At 40.5% G+C, this 26,774-nt stretch overlaps 1 protein-coding gene across 1 annotated transcript; it reads right to left on the bottom strand.

The window, feature by feature from the left end:
- Positions 1 to 540: 540 nt before the first annotated feature.
- LOC148088266 (rabphilin-3A-like) lies at positions 541 to 26,207 on the bottom strand. Its single transcript, XM_087795656.1, has 18 exons — positions 26,079 to 26,207; positions 11,273 to 11,363; positions 11,166 to 11,177; positions 10,916 to 11,041; positions 10,724 to 10,853; positions 9,663 to 9,746; positions 9,437 to 9,599; positions 7,770 to 7,946; positions 7,548 to 7,709; positions 6,245 to 6,324; positions 6,060 to 6,134; positions 5,339 to 5,448; positions 5,121 to 5,247; positions 4,992 to 5,048; positions 4,765 to 4,919; positions 3,309 to 3,390; positions 3,117 to 3,213; positions 541 to 3,039 (listed from the first exon to the last, which is right to left on the bottom strand). Exons 2-18 carry the CDS (start codon positions 11,344 to 11,346, stop codon positions 2,909 to 2,911), a joined length of 1,842 nt encoding a protein of 613 aa, XP_087651782.1. The 5' UTR covers positions 11,347 to 11,363; positions 26,079 to 26,207; the 3' UTR covers positions 541 to 2,908.
- Positions 26,208 to 26,774: the final 567 nt, after the last annotated feature.

Below are 26,774 nucleotides of genomic sequence, written 5' to 3'. Positions count from 1 at the left end.
AACATCCTCCTGTTTCCCTGTCCTAAAAAGTTTAGTATCTAATACACTACAGATACATTCAAGTGATTGAAGTACAGTATTAAAAAGATCATGAAGAAAAAAATACATTTGACTAAAACCTGCAACCCTATCAAATATAAATGTATTATTTGTAGTCAACTAAAGCATGCAAAATGTAATACATTTTGTAAAACTAGGTCTAAAATAAACGTACTTTTACTCATAAATGCAAAGTAAGAGATGTTTAATTCAATTATAAGCAGTGGAAAAATAGTTCATTAACTAAAAGATGATTTATTAACCCTTGTGTTGTCTCTGGGTCAAGGTGACCCTGAGGCTCGAAAACGAATGTGTTTGTGGTATCCTTTGTGTCGTCTTGTCTTGACCTAGAGACGACACAAGGGATAATGACATTTAAATGACTTCAAATAAGTTTTTATATAAATATTTAATTCATTTTCTAACTTGTGGTCCCTCACTGGGGGGCTGCCTACCCACCCTTAAAAGGTTGCTCTGATGATGAAAACAAACAGAACTCGATTCACTTTTTAAATTAGACTTTATTGATCCGTGTAAATTCCCTGCAAAATCTTTACATGCAAAGTTATTTGCAAACATCCATTATTTCCACTGCATGCAACTATTTACAACCACAGAGAAGAAACATTCCACTCAGAGTTGAGTTGGACACAGCGACTTGTTCTGCTGCGATAAGCTGTTTAAAACAAACAACTAAATAGATATATGTACTCGTTCGACTGTCGATGTCAGCAGCAGACTGTGACGTGATGCTACGAGAAGGTGGTGCCACATGTGGGCCGAGATGCAGTGCAGAGATTAAAATACAGAAAAAACATTTCATTTTCACAAACCTCAACGTTTGCTACCGTTCATCATGTGCTCAGTTCGTATCCGTCTCTGGTCATGCAGAATATGGCCTCTTGTATATAAACAGGAATGTTATGGGGAAGAAGTGTAAACATTAATGGAATTACAGTTTCTTACAAAGTCTATATTTATATATATATTCTCTTGAACCACAAGACTTCTTTCATGCATAGGTCTGTTTTAGAATATCTCACAAACAGCTGTATAAACTGAGCTCATTCAACTTAGTGAGGTGTGCTTTCCTTCATCTGCCGTGATCGGGGAGTTCACTAGCGCTTTCGGTGACGGGGCAATGGCAGCGGGAGGAGACGCTAGTTCTGTGCAAGCGACGTGTTTTCGGGTTCCAGCAGGCCAACCCTGCCTCAGGCACAACACAGTGCATGCAAATAGAGCTGCACATGGAAAAATAATTCTCTCTCGCCGATCCTTGCGTTATGTAAAGAGGGGGCATTTGTTTGGGAAAGGTGTACGAAACCTGGAAGTTTTTAATCAGTGTAAAAACTGCTGTAGAAAAGCACTGAGGAGTCACAAGTCGAGGCAGCAGGAGGAGCTAACTTACCCGCCGATTGAATCACTTCCTTACAACATACCTAAACACATGTGCTATTATATTCACCCACAAACGACTAACATCGGATGGAAAAAGCTCATGTGTGTGTGGTCCGTCACTTCTATCCTAACCTGAGCTATGCAGAAGTATGTAAACATTTCTTCGAGGAAATATACAACATGTTCAGGGTCGCGGTCCAAGGTGATATTTTGAGTCCTGCTCGGCACATTTTGAGCGTCACACCGTGTTGGACAACACTTGATAAGAAGAGTGCATTACAAGCGGATTGCAAAGAACTTACAATTATTTTTTTAAACTGAATTCCAGCTGAATTACCATCAATATTGAAATATCTAATATTATATAGTCTGTCAAAGCAGTAACAAAAGCACTCCCATAATGCACTGCAACAGTGACCAAGTCTGACAGTTGAGTATAGGAATGACAAGTGAAAAGAACACTAAGGGTAATACATTTAATAATAAAATGTAATTACCTAGTACTTCAAGAGATATGAGCACATTTTTTTATTGGCAATACTTTCCAAGCTTTGGAAAACCTCAGTCAGGCCACAGGCATTAAACCAATCACAGCATAGCTTAGTAAGGGGGTGTGGTTGGAGGGTGGTAGAACAAGCAGGACTTGTTGATGAAAACCGTTGCAAACTACTGCAAGAGCCGCGTTCCACTGGAAATATAGTCTTGACATGTATTTCATAACTTTGTATTGTTTCCTGGTCTCAAAAAGAAAACAAAGAAAGGTGTGTCTGGACTCTGCCATCTAGTGGTAAAGGCGCAGATGAAAACGCTGAACACGTATGGCTGACCTCATTTCAGTGCATCTCTGGAAGTTGTTTATTGTTATTTGTTAGATTGAAAATTTTGGAGTAACTAGAGTTAGTGTGTAGATGCAGAATGCAAACAGTCCTGGCTCATAACATCCAGTTATTAAAATGTTAAACCATTCTACCACAAAAGACTCAGGAATTAGATTGCGAAAGCGAAACTGTCTTAAACTTACTTGTCTGAGGTTATAAATGAAAACCTAACCTCTCTTTTATCAAGTGTTTCCAAGTTGGTGTGATACAATCTGACGAAGCCTCCTGACAGAGTGTGTTAATGCTCGTGATTTCTCTGTCATTTTCAACAGGACTGATGATGGTTAGGCATGGTGGTCTTTGTGCGGTTGTTCATTCACAGATGTCTTAGTAACAATAGTGACATTTCATTTTTTTGTTGTTTTTTTTTTCTTAGCCACAGTTTGTCCTCAGAGGCGGACTCAGTTATTGGCACAGGCAAGAGGGGGCGGGGGGTTAGTAAGTAGTACATCAAGAGAAAGAGGCACAGTAGCACAGTCTGTGTGACGGTTAGATGTGGAACGATCATATGAAAACAACTCAACAGAAGTTCAGTAGGAACTCAACTAAGTCGGGGTGGAGACGTGGGAGCTCATGCTGTGTGCGGGACGTGGTTAATCGCTCGCGACGTGACTCTCCATGACCAAGGTGTGCCAGCGCTCGATCTTCTTGTCCTTGTTCTTCAAACACTCATACCAGTGTTTGAGGTTTTCTCCCTTGGCGGTGATGCCAAGCTGACACCCACCTGCGAACAAAACCGGGCCGTGGGAAAGTCATGCTCTGAGAAATACGTGCGTCATTCATCAAATCTTAAATACTTACCAATGTAGTCATTGGATTTCCCAATATCATAATCCCAGACGGAGATGTCTAACTGCTTCTTGGCCAGTTCACTGTGTTTGATGTCAAAGCTGAATTCCTGAAATGACAAACAAAGATTCTGTCACAAAGAGCAACAACACACAGGGTTGTGATTGATTGTCACACTTTTATGACTTTATTGAGTAGACAAACCTCATTAAACTCTGGATTCAAAGTTCGCTTCTTGATCTGTGTTTTGCACTTGCCTTTCTTCCCCATGTCAGGTTTCAGACATCTGTCCGGGGAAAACAAGCCAATGCAGGTTCAATCACACAAATCAATTAACCACATGTGATGTTCGTCAGTGTGTAAGCAGCAAAGTATGGAGTTTATCAAACACTATAATGAATAACATAGCTTCGTCCTATGTTAGGTAAATGTTTTCTATACGTGGCTAGCATTTAAGTCCTAGTTCCAGGTACATTTCCACAGATGGTCCACATAAAGTTCAGGGGTGGACAAGTCAACCTGATGTTGCATGTTTCAGCTGAAACCTCATTAATAAACTGTTAATGCTTGATCAGTTGAAACAAAACCTGCACCCACTGTGGCCCTTTTTGCTGCGTGAAAACACTTTGTAGCTAAACTCTGGTTATTTCGCCCAATGATAAGGTTCCAGGGTTGAGTCAGTACTTGGAGGACTTAGGAAAATGATGTCACTATCTGGAGCTTATTATCCATGCGTTTGTGTCTTCTCGTCTGGACTATTGTAACAGTTTATTTTCATGTCTTAACAAGAAGGAGCTGTCTCGCCTGCAGTTGATACAAAACTCAGCAGATAGAATTCTGACCCGCTCTAGTAGAAGAACTCACATTTCCCAATCCTTAAAACTCTTCACTTCACTTTCAGCCTTACACCCCAGCTCGGGCTCTGAGGTCTGTAGAGTCTACTGACTCCTTCAAGAAGCATCTTAAGATCTTTTTATTTGTGCTGTTTTTTTCTTAATTTTCTTGGGGATGCTGTGTTTGTTATGTTATTTGTCTTGGCCTTTAAAAGCATGTATTTTAACTCTTTTTTTGTTAAAGCGCTTTGTGATCCTGGTCTGTGAAAAGTGCTTTACAAATATGAATAACTTACTTAATTACTTATTTAGTCATCACTCTGACATAGACTCCGTAATGGAACTATACATATTTCTATCAGCAAATATATATTTCAAATCCCCATAATCTTAACTCTTGAATAGATACTTGAATCTACCTTGGTTTTTTAACTGTTTCTGGAATATGACTGTCCCCTGGATTAAGGTCTAGTACTGCAATTTGTGTATATTTTGTCTCACTTTTCAAAGCAAGGAGTGTCTCAAATAATTAGTTTGAAGAGGGTTTTGGCAATTGATTTTGCAATGCAGATTGTTGAGTCATGTACACAAGTGGACAGTTTAAGAGCTCAGTCTGAGTCACAGGTTATAAAACAGGTAATTAAGATCAGGTGTTAGGTTTATGTTGGAGTTCTGATGCTGAAAATTTTAATTTAGACTTGAACGTTTGATTACAATATAACCTCCTATAATAGCTTCAAATGTTGCATTGCATCATGGATACTAGTATGAATGGTATAACTTTTTTTTTAAAGACATTGGCTGACAAATCTTAACGATTGACTTACAGTTTAACATATGGGTCAGAGTATCCGTTGGCATCCATGGCAGCTAAGTGAACACAGCGCACCACGCCTACTATCAGACGGTTGAGCTGGGTGCTGTACATGAGGGAGACGAGAATGCGTCCACGCTCCTCTGCATCGCCACCATCTTTGCCGGTCTACAGTGCAGCAAAAACAAACATTACAATGAAAACAACAGAAACAAAGTGTTTGTTAATCTGAAGTATTGCCTCGTCTTCATAGAGGGCGATTCCTCTGGCTCCTCCGGCGGTCGCAGTTCTCTTAGTCTGAGGAGAACAAAGTCACAGCAGGTCAGTGAAAGACCCTCGTGGTCAACACGAGCTGTAACCTCCACTCACAGGAACGACTCTCTCCAGGCACACGTTGAAGTTCTTCTTCGTGTTGATCTTGAGTTTCTTCAGCGCCACTCTGGTTTCCCCGATGAACTCATTGTGCCCGAACTTGTCTTCATCGCAGACGGACAGCCTGGGAAATGTAAAGAAAAAACAGTAAGTCATGCTTCGCCACGTTTGTAGGCAGATAAGTGCGTGAAGCCGAAGGTTGCCAGAGTAGACACCTGAGGGTTTTACGCTGCATGTCTTCATCTGTCAGGCCGTGGTAAGTGAGCGACTCGTTCCACACAGGGTTGCGCGTGTTCCTCAGGGTCTTTGTGCGCAGCTTTGTCGACTGTAGGTTAAATGAGGTAACATCATTTTGCTGACACAGCTAAAAAGAACAGTATTTCTATTAGGGTCATACAACATTTTCCTCGCACCTAATTTGTCTCCAAAACGTAATTGTTCATATTCCTTTATCCGATTCCCCCTGTGTATAATATAATTTGCCTTAGCGTTTTAGCTTAGCGCCATTCACCTGCAACTTAACAAACATGGCCGCCACTGTTTGCATCATCTTGTTCAGGATCTATTTTTTTGACAAAGGCCTCTTGTTCTACTTCCTTTCTTGTCTGCAAGTTGTGTACAAATAGCATTGTATTTCAAATTCTGATCATCCGTTCTTCTCATTGAAATTGGGTTGTGGAAGCAGCTTAAGCTGGGGGAACCATTTATTGTTATCAATATATGCAAGAGTAACGCTCATGGCCTTAGACAAGCGGCTCATTTTATTGTGATTTCTATCTTATTTTATTAGCCGAAAACCATTATTATGACTTAAATAGAACAGCATGTTGCAGTTGCACGACGCGCACGATAAGTTGGGAAATAGCTTAGTCAACAAATGATCCTCATGGCAATCACCATCAACATGTAGGTTAGTTTTTAGTAAGTAGCACTTACTTTACTGGCTCCAGGGAGCAGATGGAGCTTCACGTAAGGATCTGCAAGTCCATTTGAGTCCATGGGCTTCAACCCCTGTGGAGGACAGAAGTGAACCGGTGTGTCAGCGAAGAGCACTCTGTGCTCAGTGGGGGGGTTAACAGAAGAAACGTGTCCCTGTGAGAGACCAGGAAGGACGACTGTACCTTTGCTTTAAGGATTCCACAGTGGAGGCTGTTGCTCTCCGGATCGTACATCAGGCTGAACTCCAGTGAGCCAAGCGTGGCTGAGAAAAAAACATCAGGTTGTTGCAAATCAGTTCAATAGTAATTGTTAAAGAAAACGACGTGAATTACTTCAGCAGCTCTTGAGCCTTGATCACTGTTTGTACCCCACCATTACCGCAATCATGACCGATATAATTCCAATACATTGTGCCTTTAGATTAAAACATGAGCATTGATTGACATGATCTCACAACATAGTATACAATTGTGTTTATCCATTTAGCCTTAACCTTTGTGTGATCTCTGACTCAAGGTGAGATAACACAAGGGTTAAGAGAAAACATTTTGTGTTCCTCAGTGCTGGTTTAAGAAAACAACATTTTAAAAGGAAGGCAGATGATTTAGTGGGGTCATATTCAGAGCTGACATATTCCGAGGTTAAATAAACAGTAACACATGGAAGTGTGAGGGAATGATCTATTTTAAATACATTTTTTGTTGTCCTTTTAGACAAGCTTTATTATAAGCTAAATAATAGTTTTAAATATACCAACATATGCCAAGGAGAACAAGGAAGATACAAATAATTAATAATAAAATGATGTTACACAATATGGGGTATGGAAACTCTATTACAGTCAAGGTCTGTAGATGTTATGTGGGAAATAAATATTAACTTGTCTGTAATCTTCTCCTGATTAAAAAGAAAAAAAGTCTTATCCAAACAATAGTCACGCTTCTTCAGCTTCGCTTATGCTCCAAGATCCATACTCCCGCTTCACAATAAAAATAAATTATCACCAAATCCCCCTGGTGTAAAAGAAAAAGGCCACTTGAGGCTGCAGGCACGGTTTCCTTCTCAAATGGAATATGAGATAACAATCATGCTGCTGTGCCGCCTGTGAATCACTATTGATTTACAGTTTCTTGGCGTGTTTATCGATTTTGTCTATTTGATATTCTATAGGGACGAAAAGCGTTTGCCCGTCTCATCTGTTCGCTGCAGGAATTCATTCTCGATTCTCATACGGATTATTATAGATAAAGGACACCAAAACCAACAGGATGGATTCATTGATTCTTTTTTTTCATTCCATTTCCTTAACAGGGCCACAGTGGAGCAAAAGTCTCCCAATTTGTTTGAAAAAAGCACCAGATTTGAGGGAGTGTGACATCATACCATCGTTTATCTCAGGTTATCTCATCTACATGGTTCAAATATCTGTTTTTCACTCTTTTTATTCAAGAGTGACACACGTGTGACTTACGAATGTCAACTTACTGGCTTCATCAGAGTCGTAGTCGTTGGCATCGTCGTCCTCCTCGGCAGGAGGAGGTTGCTGTCGAGCAGCGGGGGCGCTGTAGGCTGTCTGCCTCCTGTCAGCAGGGGGCGCCCTCTGCTCTGGTGCAGAAGCATAGCTCGCCGCATCTCCTGCCCCCAGACCTGTAACACAGCGACTTCTTCATCCACATCTCAGGTCTTTTCACACACCAATTCTCTTACCTTGTTGGGCCATCGGACCGCCACCGGGTGGCGGTCTGGAGCTGTGGACAGACACCATCTTTTTCATCACCACTGGGCTTCCTTGGCCAGCTTCTTCAGGACCAGCCCCTCCGGATGCCATGCGCGCAACCGACGGTTTTGGGGCCACAGGTGGGTAACCAGCACGGGGCCCCGGAGCTAAAAATAAACACGTACTATGTACAGGAGTTCTACAGGGAGATGGGGGGGGGGTTGTTCATGGGGGATACATAATCACACTTCAGGCTGTCACTGCAGCGGAATCCGTAACACACTCAAGTTTCTCTCAACACAAAAGCAGCAGCGTTTAATGCATTCTCAAGCACTGACCTACATACAAGATGTGGCACTTGAGGATGGAACATGCAGCCGCTGTAGATCCCAGTCGGGATCGTGAAGCATCGAAATTAAAGTTATCATGCTCGGCGTGTGTTTGAGCGTGACCCATCCCAACACAGCGCACACAGCCGCAGCATGCACTTCCTAAGGCTTAATTGGGCTTTTTCATCTCCCTCCGTTTCCCACAGTGGGAGGTTCAGGCAAATTCAGGAAGGAGATAAAAGGTAAAGAAGAGCAAAGAAGAGGTGGGGTCGCAGGAAGACTCAGATCTTTTGACGCTTTGAAAAGTATCTTGAAATTAGATGACTTGAGAAAGGTAACAACAACATTAGGAACACCAGAGGTGCTGAAGAGATTTGACTAAATAACCGAGTCAATTATAACTACAGTGGTCCCTCGTCTTATCGCGGTTCACCTGCTGCGGTCTCGCTGTTCAACGGATGTTTTTTTGCACATGGCACTGCACGTTCAAATCAATTGTACCAATCTCCAGCAAGAAACGGAAGAACTCTTTGTCACTGTTTACACTGTTACAAACAGGTGATTTACTCGAACTGCAGATGCTCAAACATACCACAGAACTTGGTGGGAGGCCCTAATAACTGCTCCCACCGTAGTAATCTTGCCAACAAAACAGTAAATTCCCATGATTCCCCTCCACACACATTTAGCGACAACTGATTGTTTGCTTCAATACGGTAGATTCTTCATCAACGTTGCTTTCTTAATACTGATCCACACCTGAGTGGTTGGCTGGGCGGCAGAGCATTAAGAGGGCTGTTCGGGTCACGTTTTTTTGAGAGGGATGGAACATGATATGGTGAGTTTGCAAGATCAAAGAAATGTTTTTGATAAATGTTGTGAAATTAAAAGAAGTAAAAATTAAATATAGTCACTACTAAAGGGGGAGGGGTCAAAATGTAAGCCCTGCAATGAACCAGGGACCACTGCACATGTGCTTTTTAATGCAGCGAAAGGTTGCTTTCACAACTTTTGTTGGGGCTGCTGTCAAAACATCTGACAGTTTATTTAGTAAAGCTAATTCACAGGAAGGGTTTGAGCAGGAATGCTTCACTCTGGTAGAGGAACATGCACGTCCGACAAAGCAGCATCTCACAGACCCTTTGTGTCGTTTTCTTTTACAAATAAACAGATCTTCATGACTTGCCTGGCTCTGGTGGTTCGGCAGCTGAAGTCTGATTTTGATCTGACACGGAAATGTCAAGGTTTAAGAACTATAACTCAGTATTTAGAAGCCTGAGCGTCAGAGTTATGGTCTCAGGAGCTCATTTATCTGTCAGCGTCCTCACCTGCTTCTCGTGCTTGTGGCTCTCTGGCCCCGGGGGCTTTAGTCGCTTGAGGCTCTGCTGCTGCCTGGGCACCGGCCTCTTGGGCTTTAGATAAAGGCATCGGCGAAGGCAGGAAATGTTTTGGGAAACCTTTAAAGAACCAGGCACCAGATCTCTTCCAGACCTAAGAGAATGACAGTCTCTGTATTTGAAAAAACATTCCCAGACTAATTATTTTTGCTCTCACCTCACGCTGTTCTCTGCAGATCTTGCACAGCCAAACTGCACGTGGACGACTCCCACACTGTGTTCCACACTTTGTGCACATGCTCTGAACAACATAGAGAAATTCATAGTTACGTTTCTCTGGACGTTTTATTGCATTTAGTAGAGACCATAATAGCACTGGTGCTGACAATAGTAGTAGCTACCAGAAGACGTGTGTATTTGCAAGGATCTAGCGTTACTTATCGCAATACAGGCGCAACAATACAATGTTATCAGTTTTATCTTGCCCTTTAAACTATATACTTTATTGAGTATTGTTTTGATTGTTTAAGCGCTTTGTGACCCTGGTCTGGAAAAGCGCTATACAAATAAAAATGACTTACTTACTTACTTACTTATTGCAGTAGTACTTGACTCTAGTCTTGTTGCATTTGTTTTGAAACCTAAATATGCCCAAACAGCAACTTTAAAATCAGCTGGAGTCGACTGTATCCTCTCGTCCTCAGTTGTAACCAGGATCTCGCAAGATTTTATTGTTGCTTTAGCTGCAGAGGACGTTGAGACTGAACATCTAGCGGCAAGATTTTTTATTGCATCATAATAATGAACAAGCGCTTGGAATATTGTTATATTGTTATTTGTAAATTTAAAAATGAATACATTTTATTAAAATATTCACAATAAATTACTATAATAAAATGTGATTTGAAAGCCATTTGGAGGTGAGGCTTTCAATTCATATTTTTCGTTATTCTTTATATTATTTAATTTAGAAAATTAAATAAGAAAAAGAATAATAATAATAATTTCCTTGTTTAATTTTTTAAAACAATGGAATATTTATGTGAATCGATATTGTACTACACCTCTAGCTACCAAACATAAAGCTTTGCAGAATATAAATTACGAAAGCTCATGTTTCCCAGATTGTATTAGAGTAATGTGAGAACCGACACCTGCAGCTAAAAAAAATTGATTTTGGATTTATACTCTACGCTCAATGCTTTGGGCTTCAAAGGGACCCGTTCGGCACTGGCACCAGACAAATCCTCACACACCCGAACATCAAGAGAGAAATACCTTTTTGCAGTCCTCACAGACCACGGAGCTGACCCCGGGGGTTCCCAGCTGCTCCCCACACAGCACACACCGAGACACCCCGTCCCCGCACACCGTCTTCTTTATGTCGTCCAGGCGGTTAATCAGGCGCCTGCAGAAGCACAGATTTGAAACTCCGGTTTCATCCTCATGTGGAAAAAAATGAAGTCTCACCCAATCCTCTCCTGCTCCATGGCCTCCATTTTCTCAGCCCTGGCAATCACCCTGTTTATAATCTCCTTCTCTTCATCTGTCAGGTCTTGTCCAGAGCCGGCCTCTGGCTGTGCGGTCCAGTTTCCCCTGCAAGCACAAATTCTGCATCTGAATACACAACGTCTGACAGTCCGCACACAACGTCAGGGTTTGATGTGTTTCACAGGGACAGATGAAGAGCAAACACCACTGAGGGAGTTTATCTACTCACTGCTCTTTATCGCTGCACGGCAGATCAGAAGGTTCGCGGGGGAGACAAACGATAAGAGTTGAGGTTTTTTGAAGATCAGACCGGATCGCTCTGACGATCAGACTTACCCGGCAGCCATGCTTCTCGGTCTGTCGTTGGACCCCCAGCGATCCGAGCTGCTGCCCATCACGGCGTCGGTCATGGCTGCACAATCACAGCCTGCAGACGCAAAGAGAAAAGTCGGTGATTGAGACGAACCCAAATCTTTTTATTTCGACACCAAGTGAGAATGAGACAAAATTAATTTGTTCCTTGAGCAGATTAAATCATAATCATCATCATTAAATGACCTGAACCCGAGCATGTTGAGTAGATTTAAATGTTGTGCAGACTTCTTTGTACCCCAGACAGGTTTGATGCAGGCATCATTTTTCACAGACCAGAACATGGAGACAGATAAATACATCAATGCTTTCCATTTTCTACCCATGATTACCTTTAGTGTGGTCGTGTGCAGACATTAGCAGCTACTTCGGGGCAAAAAAAAACGAATGCTGTTCCCTGCAGCTAGACGTCTACATCTAGTGTGTGTATTGCTGGTGTGTAGACTTCATTGGTTGTTGTTTGGTCTCAGTTTTAGATGCATATCTTCACCCATATTTTAAGCATGTAATTCTAGTGATACAACGCCTATCACGATACAGGAACAACGATACGATATATATTGTGATACTACAGGAACAAGGATATATTTGCAGTATTGCTCGATAACTGGATTCTTGTGTTTGTAGAATTACAGACCGCATCTCCTTTGATAAAGTAGCTGCTTTCATTCGTTTTGAAACCAAAATAGCTTCAAAAGGTGCCGTAGTCGACTGTATCCACTCGTTCTCAGTCATCGGTGGGATCCCACAGGATTTCATTTTTCATTTAGCTGCGGAGGACCGAATGAAAGCGGCTAAAAGTTCAATTTCAACAATAAAAACGACCACTTTTTTATCTTGGTGTTGTAGGTAAAAACATTGCATTTTTAAACATAAATTGAAAACAATAAAATATGATTTAATGATAAAAATCAATACAGTTCTGTCAAATATTGATATAGTATTGTTAAAAAGAATATTGCGATATATTGCTATTTTCATTTTTTCTATCTCGTATATGTCCGTGACCCTCACTGGTTGGTTGTCTTCCTCTTGTTCTTTTGTCTCCATTTCTGACTTTCTCGGTACAACTTCCTGGTCGCTCCCCATGATAACCTTGCTGCCACTTCCAGCTCGTCTTCCTGTCTGTCTGCCAGAGTCGCTCTAAAGCACTATTTGAAGTTCTCGTGGAAGATCGTCTCGGAAGAGCTCGGCAGCTGACCTGGCCAGCTACCAACACACAATCTGTTTTAATGCTACATTAGGGGACGCATTGCAGTGCATTCCTAATCGCATCCGCATGTACTTAACTACGGCTGCAACTATGATACCTCCTGCGATACTATAAACACCGATCATCTGCAGATTATTATCCTCTCTGAAGCACTTGATGCTCAAGTAATGTAATAGTTAAGCCACTTGAATAAATGGTCCGTTGATCCGGGATTTATCATCGATGGAGTCATAAGTGAACACGTGGCGTCTCGACACGATGATCCGTTACAAAGGTGCAGGAGTTGCAGGCGACTAATAACTGCAGCCTCACGAATAATGCTGCCATCAACTCCATCTATCTTTGCTCGGTTTCTCCCCGCTGATGTTTATCGCAGCCCTGAAGCCTGGGCAGGATTTGTCGGAGGACGTCGGTTGCCAAAAACACGTCTTCCTGTTACTGCAATGATAAATCAATCCGAAGGTAATATGAGCTGGAGGGACGTTCGTTCAGAGTATGAAAATATGTATTAAAAACAATCACTATGATTTGATAAAGGACAGACAAATAAACCAGATATATGAGTTAATTCTAGTTCTTAGTCCGGAAAATCAAGACCGTAAATGTGTGGTTTGCAGGCCATATGTGTCGCTTTAAGTGGATTTATATGGCCCATAGAATAGTAGTTTTTATAAAACCTCCCTTTTTTATACATAATTTTTCGTAAACATTTCTTGTCAATTTTGATAAATGGTGCTTTGATATCATATTTACACCTTGAAATTACATTGGTCCTGATAGTATTACACAACTGCTATAATATTTTATGGAAAACCATTGTTGTTGTTGTTTTTTTCTGACAGCCACTCACAACTTTAACAGTATAACAATAATGTGGCCTGTTGAGGTATTGAAAACCCGACGCCAGGTCTATCTAGATCAGGGGTGGGTGATTAGAATTCCCAAAAGACAAAAGATAAATAGCCTTTGTAAGATGGCAAATACAACCAGACGAGATGTAAAAGAAATGCAAGACATTATAGAAACAGTTGCGTCAGGATAGAACAAAAACAATTTTTATAGTATTCATGTTTGACATCATCATATTCTGAACAAAATACCCAAATTATTTTTAAATGTTCCTTCTGTTTTGGTGCTGGAACAAATATTGTGACTAAACTACTGATAAATAATAAAATAAATGTGTACAAATAGGATTGAAGATAGCTGTCTAACTTTATAAGGGCCACATAAATACAGTTGTCTGTGCACTTCCTAATCTTTCTTTGTTTTCTCATAGACGTTTTTGCTTATTACTTTAAGCTAAAACCACACTTTAGGAATCATTTTAAAATCATACATTAAGTGCATATTTACGCAGCAACAAATCGGACACGACCCAAGACTAAGACTTTATTCTGAGAGTGTTTCTGTCCCAGAACGGTTCAATCAGAGTTGCGTGTTACACATGCAGGAGCAGAGGCCGGTGCATGTAGGTGTGTGATTGACTCAGAACTAAAATTAGAAGAGCTTTAATGCAGTCATCTCTGTCCCGGGGCTCTAAAGCCGCGCCGAGAGACGACCAGCAGGCTCTGAAAAGGAGCAAGAGAAGTCCATCAGTGCTGGAAAAGCCCCCAGAGCATCCCACGTCTTGCACTGCGATGGTGCGGAACCAAAGAGAGCAGGTACTGCGTGTTAACAAGAGACAATGAAAACGCTACAGGCCAAACATATCCACGTCGATTTTTACTGTATTACACACACAGACACTCTCGCAATTGATGGTGCTTAACATCAGAACAACACGGCAGCATCAGCACATGTTGGGTGGGTCTGCTGCCGACAGCCAAGACAGGACAAATATTCGACTCCAGTCATTTTCTTCCAGCAGTCAGCAGCCGTTTGCCAGATCAGACATTACTCTAAATGTGCAATTCATTCCAGCGAGCCCCGAAGCACCGCCTAAGTAAATTAAAACGCCAATTTTCACTCCAGCAGAGGGAGCTAGACAAATGAGTTTAAAATTAGAGCAGAGATTCACGGCAAAGGCAGAATCTCAAGACAGAAATCCAGTTTCTAGTAATCTTGGTCTGATGAAGATGTTTTCAGTGTGTTCAATTGTAAATCTCTTAGCAAATGATGCAGACGATACCTTGACAGTCAAGTGTTCAATCCTTTGAAGTCAAAAAACAAGTCCAATAATAGAGAGGATAGAATAAACAATTCCCGATAGGAACTTTATTTATTGTCAACAGTGACTGTTTCAAACTTGATCACCACCATTTTAATGAATGAACCCCTCGCCTCTGGCACTATGGCAGCTTATAGAAATTAAAATGTGACAGAAAAGCAGCAAACTAATTTAAAAATAAAGACAAAGTCCCTGTCCCATTCTTACAAAACAATATGTTAAACCTAAATATTCAAGTGGTGAAACATCACATGATCACTTTGAATGGATTTATTTGGCCCTAATAAAAAAAAGTTTTTTTGGGGGGGGTATAACGAATAAAACCTTCTTTTCATGGGTAATCTTTCGTAAATATTTCTTGTCAGTCAAATTCAATTACATTTTTTATGACAATTCTTTTTAGAAAATGCCTTTTTAACACCTTAAAATAACCTATTCTTTATGTCATGATATGTGTATGTGTATGTGACAACTGCTGTGATGTTTTTCAGAATCAGAATCAGAATCAGAAAACCTTTATTAGTCCCGCGAGGGGAAATTCGGTTTAACAGCAGCAAGAGAAATAAAAACACCCAGAAATAAAAACGAGAAATAAAATCTAAATGGAATAAAAGATAAATCTGCGCTATATAATATTTACACAATCATATTTACATAAATAACAACAATACCGACAAATACTTTTTTTCCTTATGTTGATTGATAGTGCAGTTTAATCAGTATATTGTCAGGTTAAGTTAATGACACAGGTGTCAACAAATGCAAGTCGAAAACACGTTTTCTGGTTAAAAAAAAACAAAAAACAATATATTTTATCATGCTTATGGGAAAGTTGATTTATTTCAGTGATTTGATTGTGTGCTGTGTTTGTGAGTGTCAAGTTGTGCAGGTTTTTTTGCTAGAACAAAGCCATCCAAAGTCAAGAAGCAATGTACTTCAAAACCTTCCTAAATCCAGAAGAAAAAACAAATCGATACTTTGATTAATTTGATCACTTCTACGTTCAACCATATCTAAATTATATTGGCTCAAGTTAGTGTTTTTGGCGGACCTTTTTTAATCTTTGTCTTGCTCTGGTCTTTGCATCAAACTAATATTTTGTTCAAATCACATGCATCATTTTTTGTCATAGTATTCAAAATTGTGTCTAGTTTATTCGTATGGTGTTTAATTTTTTAATCATTTGGATTTGAAGAAGCTTCTCGGATGAGGAGCAAAACGTTGACAAGAACTCTACACAGTCCAGTTGACTCGCTCTTGAACCTCGTGGAGAATTGAATCATTTTTTTGTAAATGTTACGATATTTTTTCCATTTTTTTTGGTCATCATCTCGACTACCATCATCATAGATAGACAGATGTTGGATGGATGGATGGATGGATGGATGGATGGATGGATGGATGGATGGATGGATGGATGGATGGATGGATGGATGGATGGATGGATGGATGGATGGATGGATGGATGGATGGATGGATGGATGGATGGATGGATAAGATAGATAGCTAGATAGCAATCTCGACCAAATCCACTCTGTCTGCACTCTCCTCTTCACCTCCCTTGATCTCAGACAAACTCTCTCGTTGACCAATCAAATGAGTCATCATAGTATCACTTTCCATTTTTAAATGAGCTGAAGGAGCTGAATTGTTAATCCTACATAATACAAACACATCTTGAATGGAACGTGTCATCCTCCCAAACATAAGTGTACCGAGACAGAAGATACAGTCACTCAGCATCATCTAAAGCCGGGATTCGACGCCACACAATCTCCTCACAAGCACAAATATTGGAACGCTCTGGGATCGGCAGCCTGTGAAGTGGAATCGTACCAGCAATATTTCTCTAAAGCAAGAGGAGATAAGCAGCGAGACGACAGAGGTAGGAGCAGAAGCAGAGTTAACATTCTGCTTTCATATCGAGCTAAAAAATCATGTGTGCGGGTGAACGGCCTGTCAGGAGAAATCTACATCTGTAAACGCTTCCGTACATCCACGGAGAACTCGCTGCTCCAGCCATTTTTAGAACCGCAGCCTCTCCTTGGTAACTTGTAGTGGGTGCTCAGCTCAAAGCTTTGGCTTCAGGTCTTATCTGACACCAGAGCAGAATAATGCCGTTATAAGACCTTCAATAGCGAGTGAGTGACTCACTGCTGCAGACGAGAAGACTGGAAGACGAGCACAGCCCATAATTTCGCCTGCCGGTGTGAGGTTTCCCAGCACAGACTTTCTGCTTCAGGCAGAGAGATGGACGAGCGAGGGCGGGAGCCTGATGGATCAGACCCATGTGTATGCTGGAATTCTGCTAGGAAAACTGGCAAATCTGCCTGAGATTACACGAGAAGTGGAGGAGAAATAGCTGGAAATACACATTAAAACAGGCTTCTGATGCTGTACGACAGTTGAGTAAACGTGTGTGTGTGACAGACGCCGTCTCAGGTGACGGACGCCTTTATTGGAAGCAGCTGGAAGACAATACGGTCATAAAACGTGACGAGTGATTTGTTTGTGAACATCTTTTCTAAAACAATACACTTCCGCTGGCATCGGCACAACAGCTGACTAACTGCGTCCACAACTCAAGTTTATTCTCCTTCTGAGTAATCATGACGAGAGAGAAACCGCTTCGCTATTTGAAGATTGAATTCCATCAGTAAACGTCCGACCCCTTTCCCGTCAAATCAGCCGTGAGTCGTGCGCCTGGTTTGCCAAAAGCAGGAAATATGGACGAGTTAATGGCTTCGAGCAGCTTGGAAAAGACGTAACTCAAGGCGATGTCGCCCTCATTGATTCGTCTTCCTGGTACAAAAAGTTGTTCATTTAAGATATTGTCAGATTTATTGATGCGGTGGTTGTAGAACCTCCTGGTACTCAGGTTACCCTCAACTTCACAAATCAGCCCCTCATGTTTATTGATAGACTACTAACAAGATGTCTAACGATTACCAGTAGTATGTTACCTTAAATAAAACATTTTATATTGAATTAATTAAAATATTTTATATTGAATTAATAATTTTGTTTTAAAAATGGGGTATTTTAGTTGATAATTTGTTTACAAAAATACATACAATATAGGAAATTATGGTAATTGTTAAATTGCATTTTCTTTTTTTTTTGTTAAATTAAACTCTTTATATTAAATAACACATTCTGATGATATTAAATAAAATAATATATATTGTACATAGTATTTTGTTGTGTACTTTGGCTGACTTCTATTTTTAAATTAAATGTTAGTTTAAATTCTTGCAATTTTAGATTGTTTTTAACTCCTTTTTTTTTTTGCAACACTAGCTTTAATTAATCATCTTCACTCATTCCACAGGGCCTGCACTCTCCTCTTCACCTCCCTCTCTGACCAACCTTCTCATTGACCAGTCAAGTGAATCATTAAAATGCTAAATTGCATTTTCTCAGAATAGAAGACACAAATTATATTTTTTCAAAATCCGTCTAATTTTTTAACATGACAATTTTTCCTAAGAGTTTGTGAAAAGACTGTGATTTCGGAGGTGCTGGGAAAAGGGAGTGTTTGTTGGGTCATGATCCCCGGTCTCAGTATTTTAATCTTACGATTTTTTTAATTTTATTATTATTTTTATTTGCAGTGTTTTGTGTCGGTTTATGCTAAGTGTGTTGAAAGTATCTCTGATTTCCTGGTGCAGAGGAAAGTGTTGATTTCCACATTTATTTAAACATTGCCCAAGTTTAATATAAGACTATTTTCCACTAATTCCTTCAATAGTATAGGCAGGAAAATGTACTGGAAAAGAGCCCAACCTAGAATATTTTTCACCAGCCGCCACTGCTTGTATTTACTTGTATATAACTTGAGAGCTAGATTGATGGTCAGCTGAATGAAACACCGTCACACAGAATATATGAACATAATAGTTGTAAATATAATATGGTAATAAAGCCTGGTGGAAGAGGGGGAGGGGGAGGGAAACTCCACTGGCTTCCCTTTCATTTACTCCTCATTTGACCCTCCGTGCAACCGGATCCCTGAGGCAAAAACTGCTGAATAATGGACGTCACATCTTGGTCCCTGCTGACCTTCATCAGCGCTTTTATTTCCCTGGATATTGATAGAAACTACACCAGCAGAGATTTGTTCCACATCTTTCCACCGACACTGATTTACTAATCACGGAGGGATCAGACGCATTTGTGCGGAGAACGTTAATGTTTCAACGCACAACTGTGTTGTTTTCCATTACAGCTGCTAATAGCCTCGCAGCCCATTCTTCACAATGCCTAGCGAAACAAGGCTCAGCACCGAATTTCTAATGCAGCCATTACAGAACTCGTTCTGCTGTGTAAGAATTCAGAGATTTAAGGTTCATGTCAGTGCAGCCGGTTAGATTTTTGTTTCCCTCGAACCAAACCCATAACTCACTTATAAACAACTGTTTTCATTCATTTGTAGATTTCTGTCCAACATTATTCTGTTGGTGGACGGAGACCATTTTTCAGAGAGCGTTGTGGTACGAGCTAATGCAGGAGCTGGTAAAGTGGCTATAGGTGTAAACACACAAAGCTTCTTGATTTGATACGTGAGTCCAATCACGACGGCCGTTTCCAAAACTTTCTGGGCATGGATTCTACCGACGGCAGCTGACAATGTGGCCGCTGGACAAACAAAGGAGGCCATTCTTCATCTCAGTCATTGTCCAGGCTCCTCTAGAATACTAGTAATCAGCACCTTTCCAAGTCAACTGAAGGTCATCTCTGCTATAATGCTTGGTGGAACTATACTAGAGGATTTAGCAATCTCAACTGGTTCCTCCAGATGCGTCCGTGAATCTACCCTGAGCCTCTTATGGATGGTCAAGCCTCTCCAGTTATCTGTTTGTCCAGCTACCCTGTATCTGTGACTGTTCTCCATTAGGTGAGACTATGAACAGAGGTGGTCTTAACCTTGGTACCACCAGCAGCTGTTCTTTCTAAAGCATTCTGGAGTTGTTGTATTTACTCAACAAGAGAGACAGGATTGTTTTGATCAGTCAGGACTCGCGCAATAGAACATCAAACTGCTTTAAATTATTTTGATGATGAGATGGCGATTTGGCATTTATTTCCATAATGGGTGAAGTAATGATTTTAAATTTCTAGCAAGATAAAGAGGTCACCGAAACCGAAAGAAAATTCGTACTGTGGACGCAGTGCTGGCGTTTTTAAAAGGCAACTAATGTGAAAATCCAACTCTCCTGACTCACATGTTTCAAATGTTGAAGTCTTTCTCTCTAAGATGCAGTATGTCTCTTATCATAACCATGTTTTGAACTTATTACTTTATCCCTTGTGTTTCTCTGGGTCAAAGTGACCTGGAGGCCTGAAAACAAAGGTCACCTTGACCCAGAGACAACACAAAGGATACCTTAAATACATTTGTTTTCGGGCCCCCGGGTCACCTTGACCCTGAGATAACACGAGGGGTTAAAAAGTTCTCCCCTGTCAGAAATCTCAACGAACGAGAGGTTAAGAGAGTGAAGTTATGAGGAAATAATAGGCTCCACTCCTCCTCCAGTCAGCTGTAATTATGTCTCGCTTTGTTTATACAACTAGTCCCTTGGAGGTGGGTACATTCGGGATTGATAATGCGAGGTGACAAAGTTTGATGATTGAACGATGACAGCAGAGTGGGCGTGGTTATATAAAAACAAGATTTTAGCTCTAGAAAAACAAAGTGTTTTCAGTGGGCGGGGCTTAAGCACATTTTCTAATGTAAATATTTATATGAAAAGAGAGTTTTGTACAAACAGACACATACTGATGATACAATAGATTTACAAAATCAATTTAAGACACACTTAATTCATTAGTTGCCCTTTAACGAAATTGCAATTACACTGTCCTTACACTAGGTGGAGCCACAAACAAATATGTTATCATACATAGTGCTACTTTAAAGTAAGCATGAACGGAACACGTATTTTTCAACAAAGTAAAATTAAATTGATTGATTTTTGTGTTTTTTTTAGATTTTGTGCTTCATTAAAACAAGTTTACTATTTCATATAATTCAGTGTGTATTGCGCAGATGCCATAAAAGTGAATACAGCTCCTTCAAAACCTAAATCCAGATTGAATGATACATATCCACAAAAACATAGTCGTCACTTCCCGGTGTAATGATCAATATTCTATTCTATTATTAACAGAAAGATAAACAGAGCTTGTTATTAGCACAGGCACTGACCATGCAGTACATTAAGTAAGTCTTTAAATTCTCTGTAAAACTGGAACGCTCTCAGACCGATTGCAATGCTCAACTGCCAACTGCAGGAGAAGCATCACATCACTCAGCGTTTCTTAATTATTTAGAACGACTCCCACCCCGATGCCTCTCCCTCTTCTGTCTGTGCCGCGTATTGATCTGCATCGAGATTTCTGCAGAAATCTACCATCAATTAGTCAGAAACGTGTCTTGGTACTATTTCAAGGAGCCGGAAGGATGTTTGGGAGTTTTTTTTTTTACACCATGTGGAATCGACAAATGACTCTAAACTGAGACATGGGCATTGACAGGCGCCATCTGCAGAACCATCTGTGAGAGCTCTTCACATCTCAAAAATGAGATAGTTGCACGGATCCAACCACACTCTCGGTGCTGTCACCGATCCAGGTCCCGCATCGCTGGAGAACAAACAGGAAAGACCATCCAGTGACCAACACACAGCGAGCGTGCTGTTATATCCTGCCATAGTGCCGTCAGCTCCGTTTAACAGGCCAACAGAGACTAACAGATTGGTTTACTTTCACGCTTACTGAGGTTTCATCCACACTACACTGATTATATTAGCATCTATTTTTACGTTTGCCCTGAAATCCACGATGTGGAAAGAATTACCTGATGGCTTCATGGGAGAGTAAAGTAATGACATAACACTTTTCTTGATCTGTCATCACTGTCACGTCAACAACAGGCAATATTGTCAATTTTCAATTCTGTATTTGTACACTTTGTATTTTATACAATTTCTATATGGTACAGTACAATGGTGTTAAGTAAGTTAAAGTCTGTAACAAGAACAATATTTGATTCCACTGTCTTAAACTGAATTCAATCATAAATGTGAAATTGGATTAGACCTTAGGCATTATGGTCCATTGATACTAAACATTATGAATTTTATATCAAGGTCTGGACGCATTTTCATGTCCTTAAATCTTCACTTGTAATTTTCAGGTCAGGAAACCTCTATTTTCAGCTGTTTCATGTGTAAATTAAAGGTTTAGCCACAAGAAAAACTCTGTATATAACAATATAACCACATTTGTCAATAATGTTTTTTTATATCAGAGTCGTTTTGTTGTATATTAGATTATATAAGAACTCAAATTCACCGAAAAAACTAAATGACTAAACATATAGTTTAATTTAAATATAATATTTGTGAAGATTATCACAAAGTCATTAATACTGTCCTCATTGTTCATGTGAGTGTAAAAAAAACCCTGTTGTGTTCGTGTTTCTGGCCAACCTGGTCACATAAAAATATGATAATATTCAATATAGAATAGTTGTGCAACTTGATCATTAATCTGACCTTGAAAAATCACTTGTACCAAGCATGTTCTTCTCACTCAAGGGAAACATCAATACACATGCTGTATTTGGCAACGGTGCATCAGAGATGTTACTGCACTGCAGTTTACACTTTTCTGACACATTGTGTCGCCAGGAACACAACTTAATATTGTCGCTGTAACAGTTCAGTTCAAAGCTTCAAATGCATCTGTTATTACAATTACAAAACCAGAGTCACTGTCATATTTGTGCAGCCATTTTTTTCCTTCCCATCTGGTTGCTTGTGCTATACTTTCCTAGTTCTTATGAAGTGTACCCTTAATTATTCTATACAATTAAAGTTTTAAATTCATTCAGATCTTATGGGTTAAAGTGCTTTGCTTGGTGACTGAAAAAAATAGAATGTACAGTACCTTTTAAACTCTCCAGAAATAGTGTTTACTAGCTTTTATTGTCATTATTATTTTATAATTCTCCCCATTCGTCGCACCGTCGGAATTCCTGGCCAGCAAAAGCAACAAACCTCTTACTTATCTCAGGGAATCTTGTCTCTCTCTGAACTCCCCCTCAAATTGTGTGGAACAACATCTGCTGACCCACATTTTCTCAGACCATTTGATGTAGACTCCCTTTTTATCTGCTTCTTATTTTAGAAGTAAACACTGACCGAAAGATAGTGCACTCAATTAGATGCAATCCACCAAAAGCCTGCAGTCGCTCTCAACTTTTGCTTGAGCTGACGGTGAGTCATCCCTCTCTGTCCCTTAGGTACAAAAAAAAAAGAGAAAAAAAAGAAGTGGTTCTCTGAGAACTGCCGGCCGATGCTTTGGCCGGTCATGCTCCTTCAGTTTTTCCTCTTTGAGAGCGCGGCCATAAAGGAGCATTAAATCAGCACAATGCTGGTCGGCTGCACGAGAACATGACATGTCAGTCGTCTGCTATTCAGCAGCACTGCCTCCCTCACATCACTCACAACGTCTTGCAGAGATGCGTAATTTCAACTGCATTTGAGTCAGTGTTTTGTACGTTTGGCAGCGTTCTGCCGCTGATATGTGACCCTCCGTCCTGCCCCAGCGGCACACTCACAGCTACAACACCCATCAGTGTATTTAAGCGCGCTGCTGGCAAACAACAGCCTGTAGTTTGGTAACACTGCAGCACTAAAAACCTTTTTGTGCCAATTTGGAAGACAAAACCACTCATGTGGTAACTCTGCTGCCTCATTTGTTTGGATTGTTGGAGTGAAAGCATCAGTGTAGCGATTCAAAGTGTTTCATTTTTTTAACACTTAATAAAAGATTGATGATGGCCGTGATGCAACATGAAAACAAATGTCACGAATGCAGCTTTAAACACCATTATTCTTTGACAGAAAAAGGTTGATGTCCTGTCTGAGTAAGATTTGAAGGTCTGGCTTTCAAGTGAGGCTTAGATGGAGTGTAGGAACAAAATTAGGAGAACGTTTAGCAACAAGGGTGTGGTATCGTAGCTCAATATCTACCAGTCCATCTGCGATCATGCTCTTCTATGATAAACACCTTAAAAGGCAACATATTGTCATTTATTTCCCCTAATTCAATCATTTTATTTAGCTAGGACTGGGTAATAAACTTCGGATCTTTTGTGGCACCGACCAAAATTTTTCAGTAGTACTGAATATCAAAACTTGTTTGGTGTTTCGGTGCAGAGTTTTAATACCCATGCCAGATTCAAATTGATTAAGTATGGATTTTTCTGACGAAAACTAATAAGTGAAAAAAGGCATTGGAATTTTTGATTAGTCACCTGTTTACACCTGTTTTTTGCACTGGAAATGAATTTGTTGTTTATTTTTCTGTACAAAAACCTCTTTAAGGAGAAATTTAGCAAAGCTCATAAAAAAGAGGAACCAATTTAAATTTAAATTTCTTTTTTTTCAGATTTGATCTTGTAAAATTGGTATCGGAAAAGGCATACTTCAGGAACCGGTATTGAAGGTATCAGTGCTGATACTGGTATCCAACATTACTCAGCCCTATGTTTAGCACAGGTACATATGAATTATCCACAAAACAATACAAACAATATAACACAAAGTTTATTACAATGGACACACTCCTGTAGTGTCAACTGTTTTTGTGTAATGTTTTTCATTGTTTTAGCATCATTTGGTGATGGCTGCACCTTCATTAATACAACATGGTCACTTGGAAGAAGTTAACTCTCTCTTAGATGACTTATAAACACCCAGTTAGAAGATTCCAGAGTGTGTGATTCCTCTTTGTTGAATAATTGTAACTTGGCTTTATTGGACCATCATCACCTGACATCAAGAAACCATTACCATCCACCAGATTTGTTCCCAAGGATGATCTTGGATGTGCCCTTTAACATCGACTACAACGACCAATTCCGAGTGAACCTCTCAGAACAGGAAGGTAGACGAGGATTTTTAATTACGTTTCCTCATGGGAGAACTTTATTTAAAGGGCACATTAATTACGTTCGTCTCCTCCGATATGCGAGAGCTCTTAGGCAGATCTAATCACCGCTTTGAGAGTCTGCCCGATTGATTCCCTGGCTCTGATGACAATTTGAGGACCGAGCCACTCCCTCATGAGGACGGACCCCACGCGGCATTAGGAATGTAAATCAGAGCTGAAAGTGCAGAAGGAGACTCGGACGTATTGAGTTGTGAACTCGATGTATGGATCTGAGACGAGAGTAACACTGGAAACGTGCACCTTCATCGAATGGTGTCCATGGTAACGGCAGGATCAGAGGATGGGAGTGGATTGCAGTGAGTGAGCATCCACCTGTCCCTGAATCATAGTAGACTACACATGTGCTGCCAGATACCACATTTGACTTGTCAGTTGATCAAGGTTTTTTTTTTGTTTTTTTTCACGAAGGGTGGACGAAAACGTGTGCACGAACGCCTTGTTTCCCCTCAGCTTTAAATAATACATTTCACTCAGCGCTTGCTTCATTTATTCCTCTCGCCGTTTCTTTTTTTATCACATGGAGATTTGCTTCAAGCCTTTTCTGGCATGTGGTGCCGACGCCGGCGTAGTAAGCGTTGTCAGCCCCGGGATGTGGTCCATCCTTACAGTAGGTGTTCATGTGAGAAGAAGCAGCTGCAGATATCTCCCCCCGTTCATTCACTCCTCTCTCCCCTCCCCCATATAATCCCCATGCTTCAGGTCTAGAGGAGGAGTTGGAGATGGTGGAATTGGGATGAAGATTTCCAACCCTGTCTTCATCCACTTGTAAAGATCTTTCCACCTTTTTTTATTGATCGCACAGTTGGAACAGAAGTCCACCCTTGGCAGCTCAACCTAAACCCATGTTCATGAGCAGCAAAACCCCATCGCTGGTCCAGCATCTGCAGGCACCTTAAGCTCTCCTGAAAAATCCTGCAGCTACGCCCAGGGACTGCGAGCAGACTCCCTGGTGACTTACCAGCCCTGTTTGCTTCTATCAGAGCAGGACTCTCTGTGGTCGCTTCTTGTACATCGATGAGGAATTTAACCCACAACCCCTTAGAGCTGCTCCATGATTCATTATTCATGGATAAAGTAAGTGCATCAGCATAAGAGCTGAGCGCTGAGAAGCTGCACTGCAATGTGATGTTTTCACTCCTGTTTGTTAAACACACAAATCAATGCAATGATCTTTGTTGCGTAATATTTTCTAGCTTTATAAGCCTCCACTGCAGACATTCAGCATTTTCATTCAGAAATAAAAATCCACACTCTCTCCACAAACCTGCAACATCTCTGTGTTGAACATGCAATTCTCCTGTCAAAGATGGAGAACAACAACGACACGTTTAAAGTGACCATCAGAGATTGAAATGCGAACCTACCTGAGAATCCAGAAGCAAGTCTCGTCCTCCTCCTTCAGTGAGCTGAAGCCTGTGCAGATCTGACCACTCACTCATTCATTGGTGCATGTCATCATCAGCCCCTGCTTTTTTTCTTCTGCACGGAGGAGTAGCCTGATGCTCGAGGTACAGCAGGATCTCCACCATGCGTGGGAACTTGGCTTGGATGTTGCGTGGAGGCTGGAAAGCCCTTGATACCCTGGGAAGGAAACCCCTGGATCTGAAGTGATAACACCAGCCCTTAAGTGGGCAGTTATCACCTGATCCAGCCCTGCCTGGAAATGATCGGATTTTGTCAATAACTCCAATTTCATTTTAATTTGTATCTATTTTACTAAAGCATAAATAAGATATCGCTCGATATATGCACTGTAGTTTTTGAATCGCATCCGCGCATGACGGTGTATAGATACGGTTATATTTGAATCATTAAAAAAATCGTTTACCAATTCATTATTAGGCGAGTTTTATTACATTACTACGAAATCATCACTACGAGTCTGTCATCAGCCTCTTAATAGAATGAAGTCATTTACGAGCCTCATCTATAATGATACAGCGCCATCTGCTGGACAAAATCATACGCGTTACTTTTTAGTTGAACGTTATAACAATACTCAAATATTGAAATAGATTTTAAAAAGGGTTTAAAAAATAAGTAAGAGTCATTTTGATATT

The sequence above is a fragment of the Callionymus lyra genome, chromosome 1 (genome assembly GCF_982586985.1).
Source record: "Callionymus lyra chromosome 1, fCalLyr1.hap1.1, whole genome shotgun sequence".
NCBI classification, from domain to species: Eukaryota; Metazoa; Chordata; class Actinopteri; order Syngnathiformes; family Callionymidae; genus Callionymus; species Callionymus lyra.
Note: the sequence above shows the minus strand (reverse complement) of the source record. Positions and strands in the feature narration are given on the sequence as shown.

Coding starts and splice junctions, on each gene's coding strand:
- LOC148088266 (XM_087795656.1), bottom strand. CDS start 11,346: ATGACCGACGCCGTGATGGGCAGCAGCTCGGATCGCTGGGGGTCCAAC. Junction 9,747..10,723: donor TCTGTGAGGACTGCAAAAAG/GTATTTCTCTCT, acceptor TATGTTGTTCAG/AGCATGTGCACAAAGTGTGG. Junction 6,135..6,244: donor GTGGAATCCTTAAAGCAAAG/GTACAGTCGTCC, acceptor TGTCCTCCACAG/GGGTTGAAGCCCATGGACTC.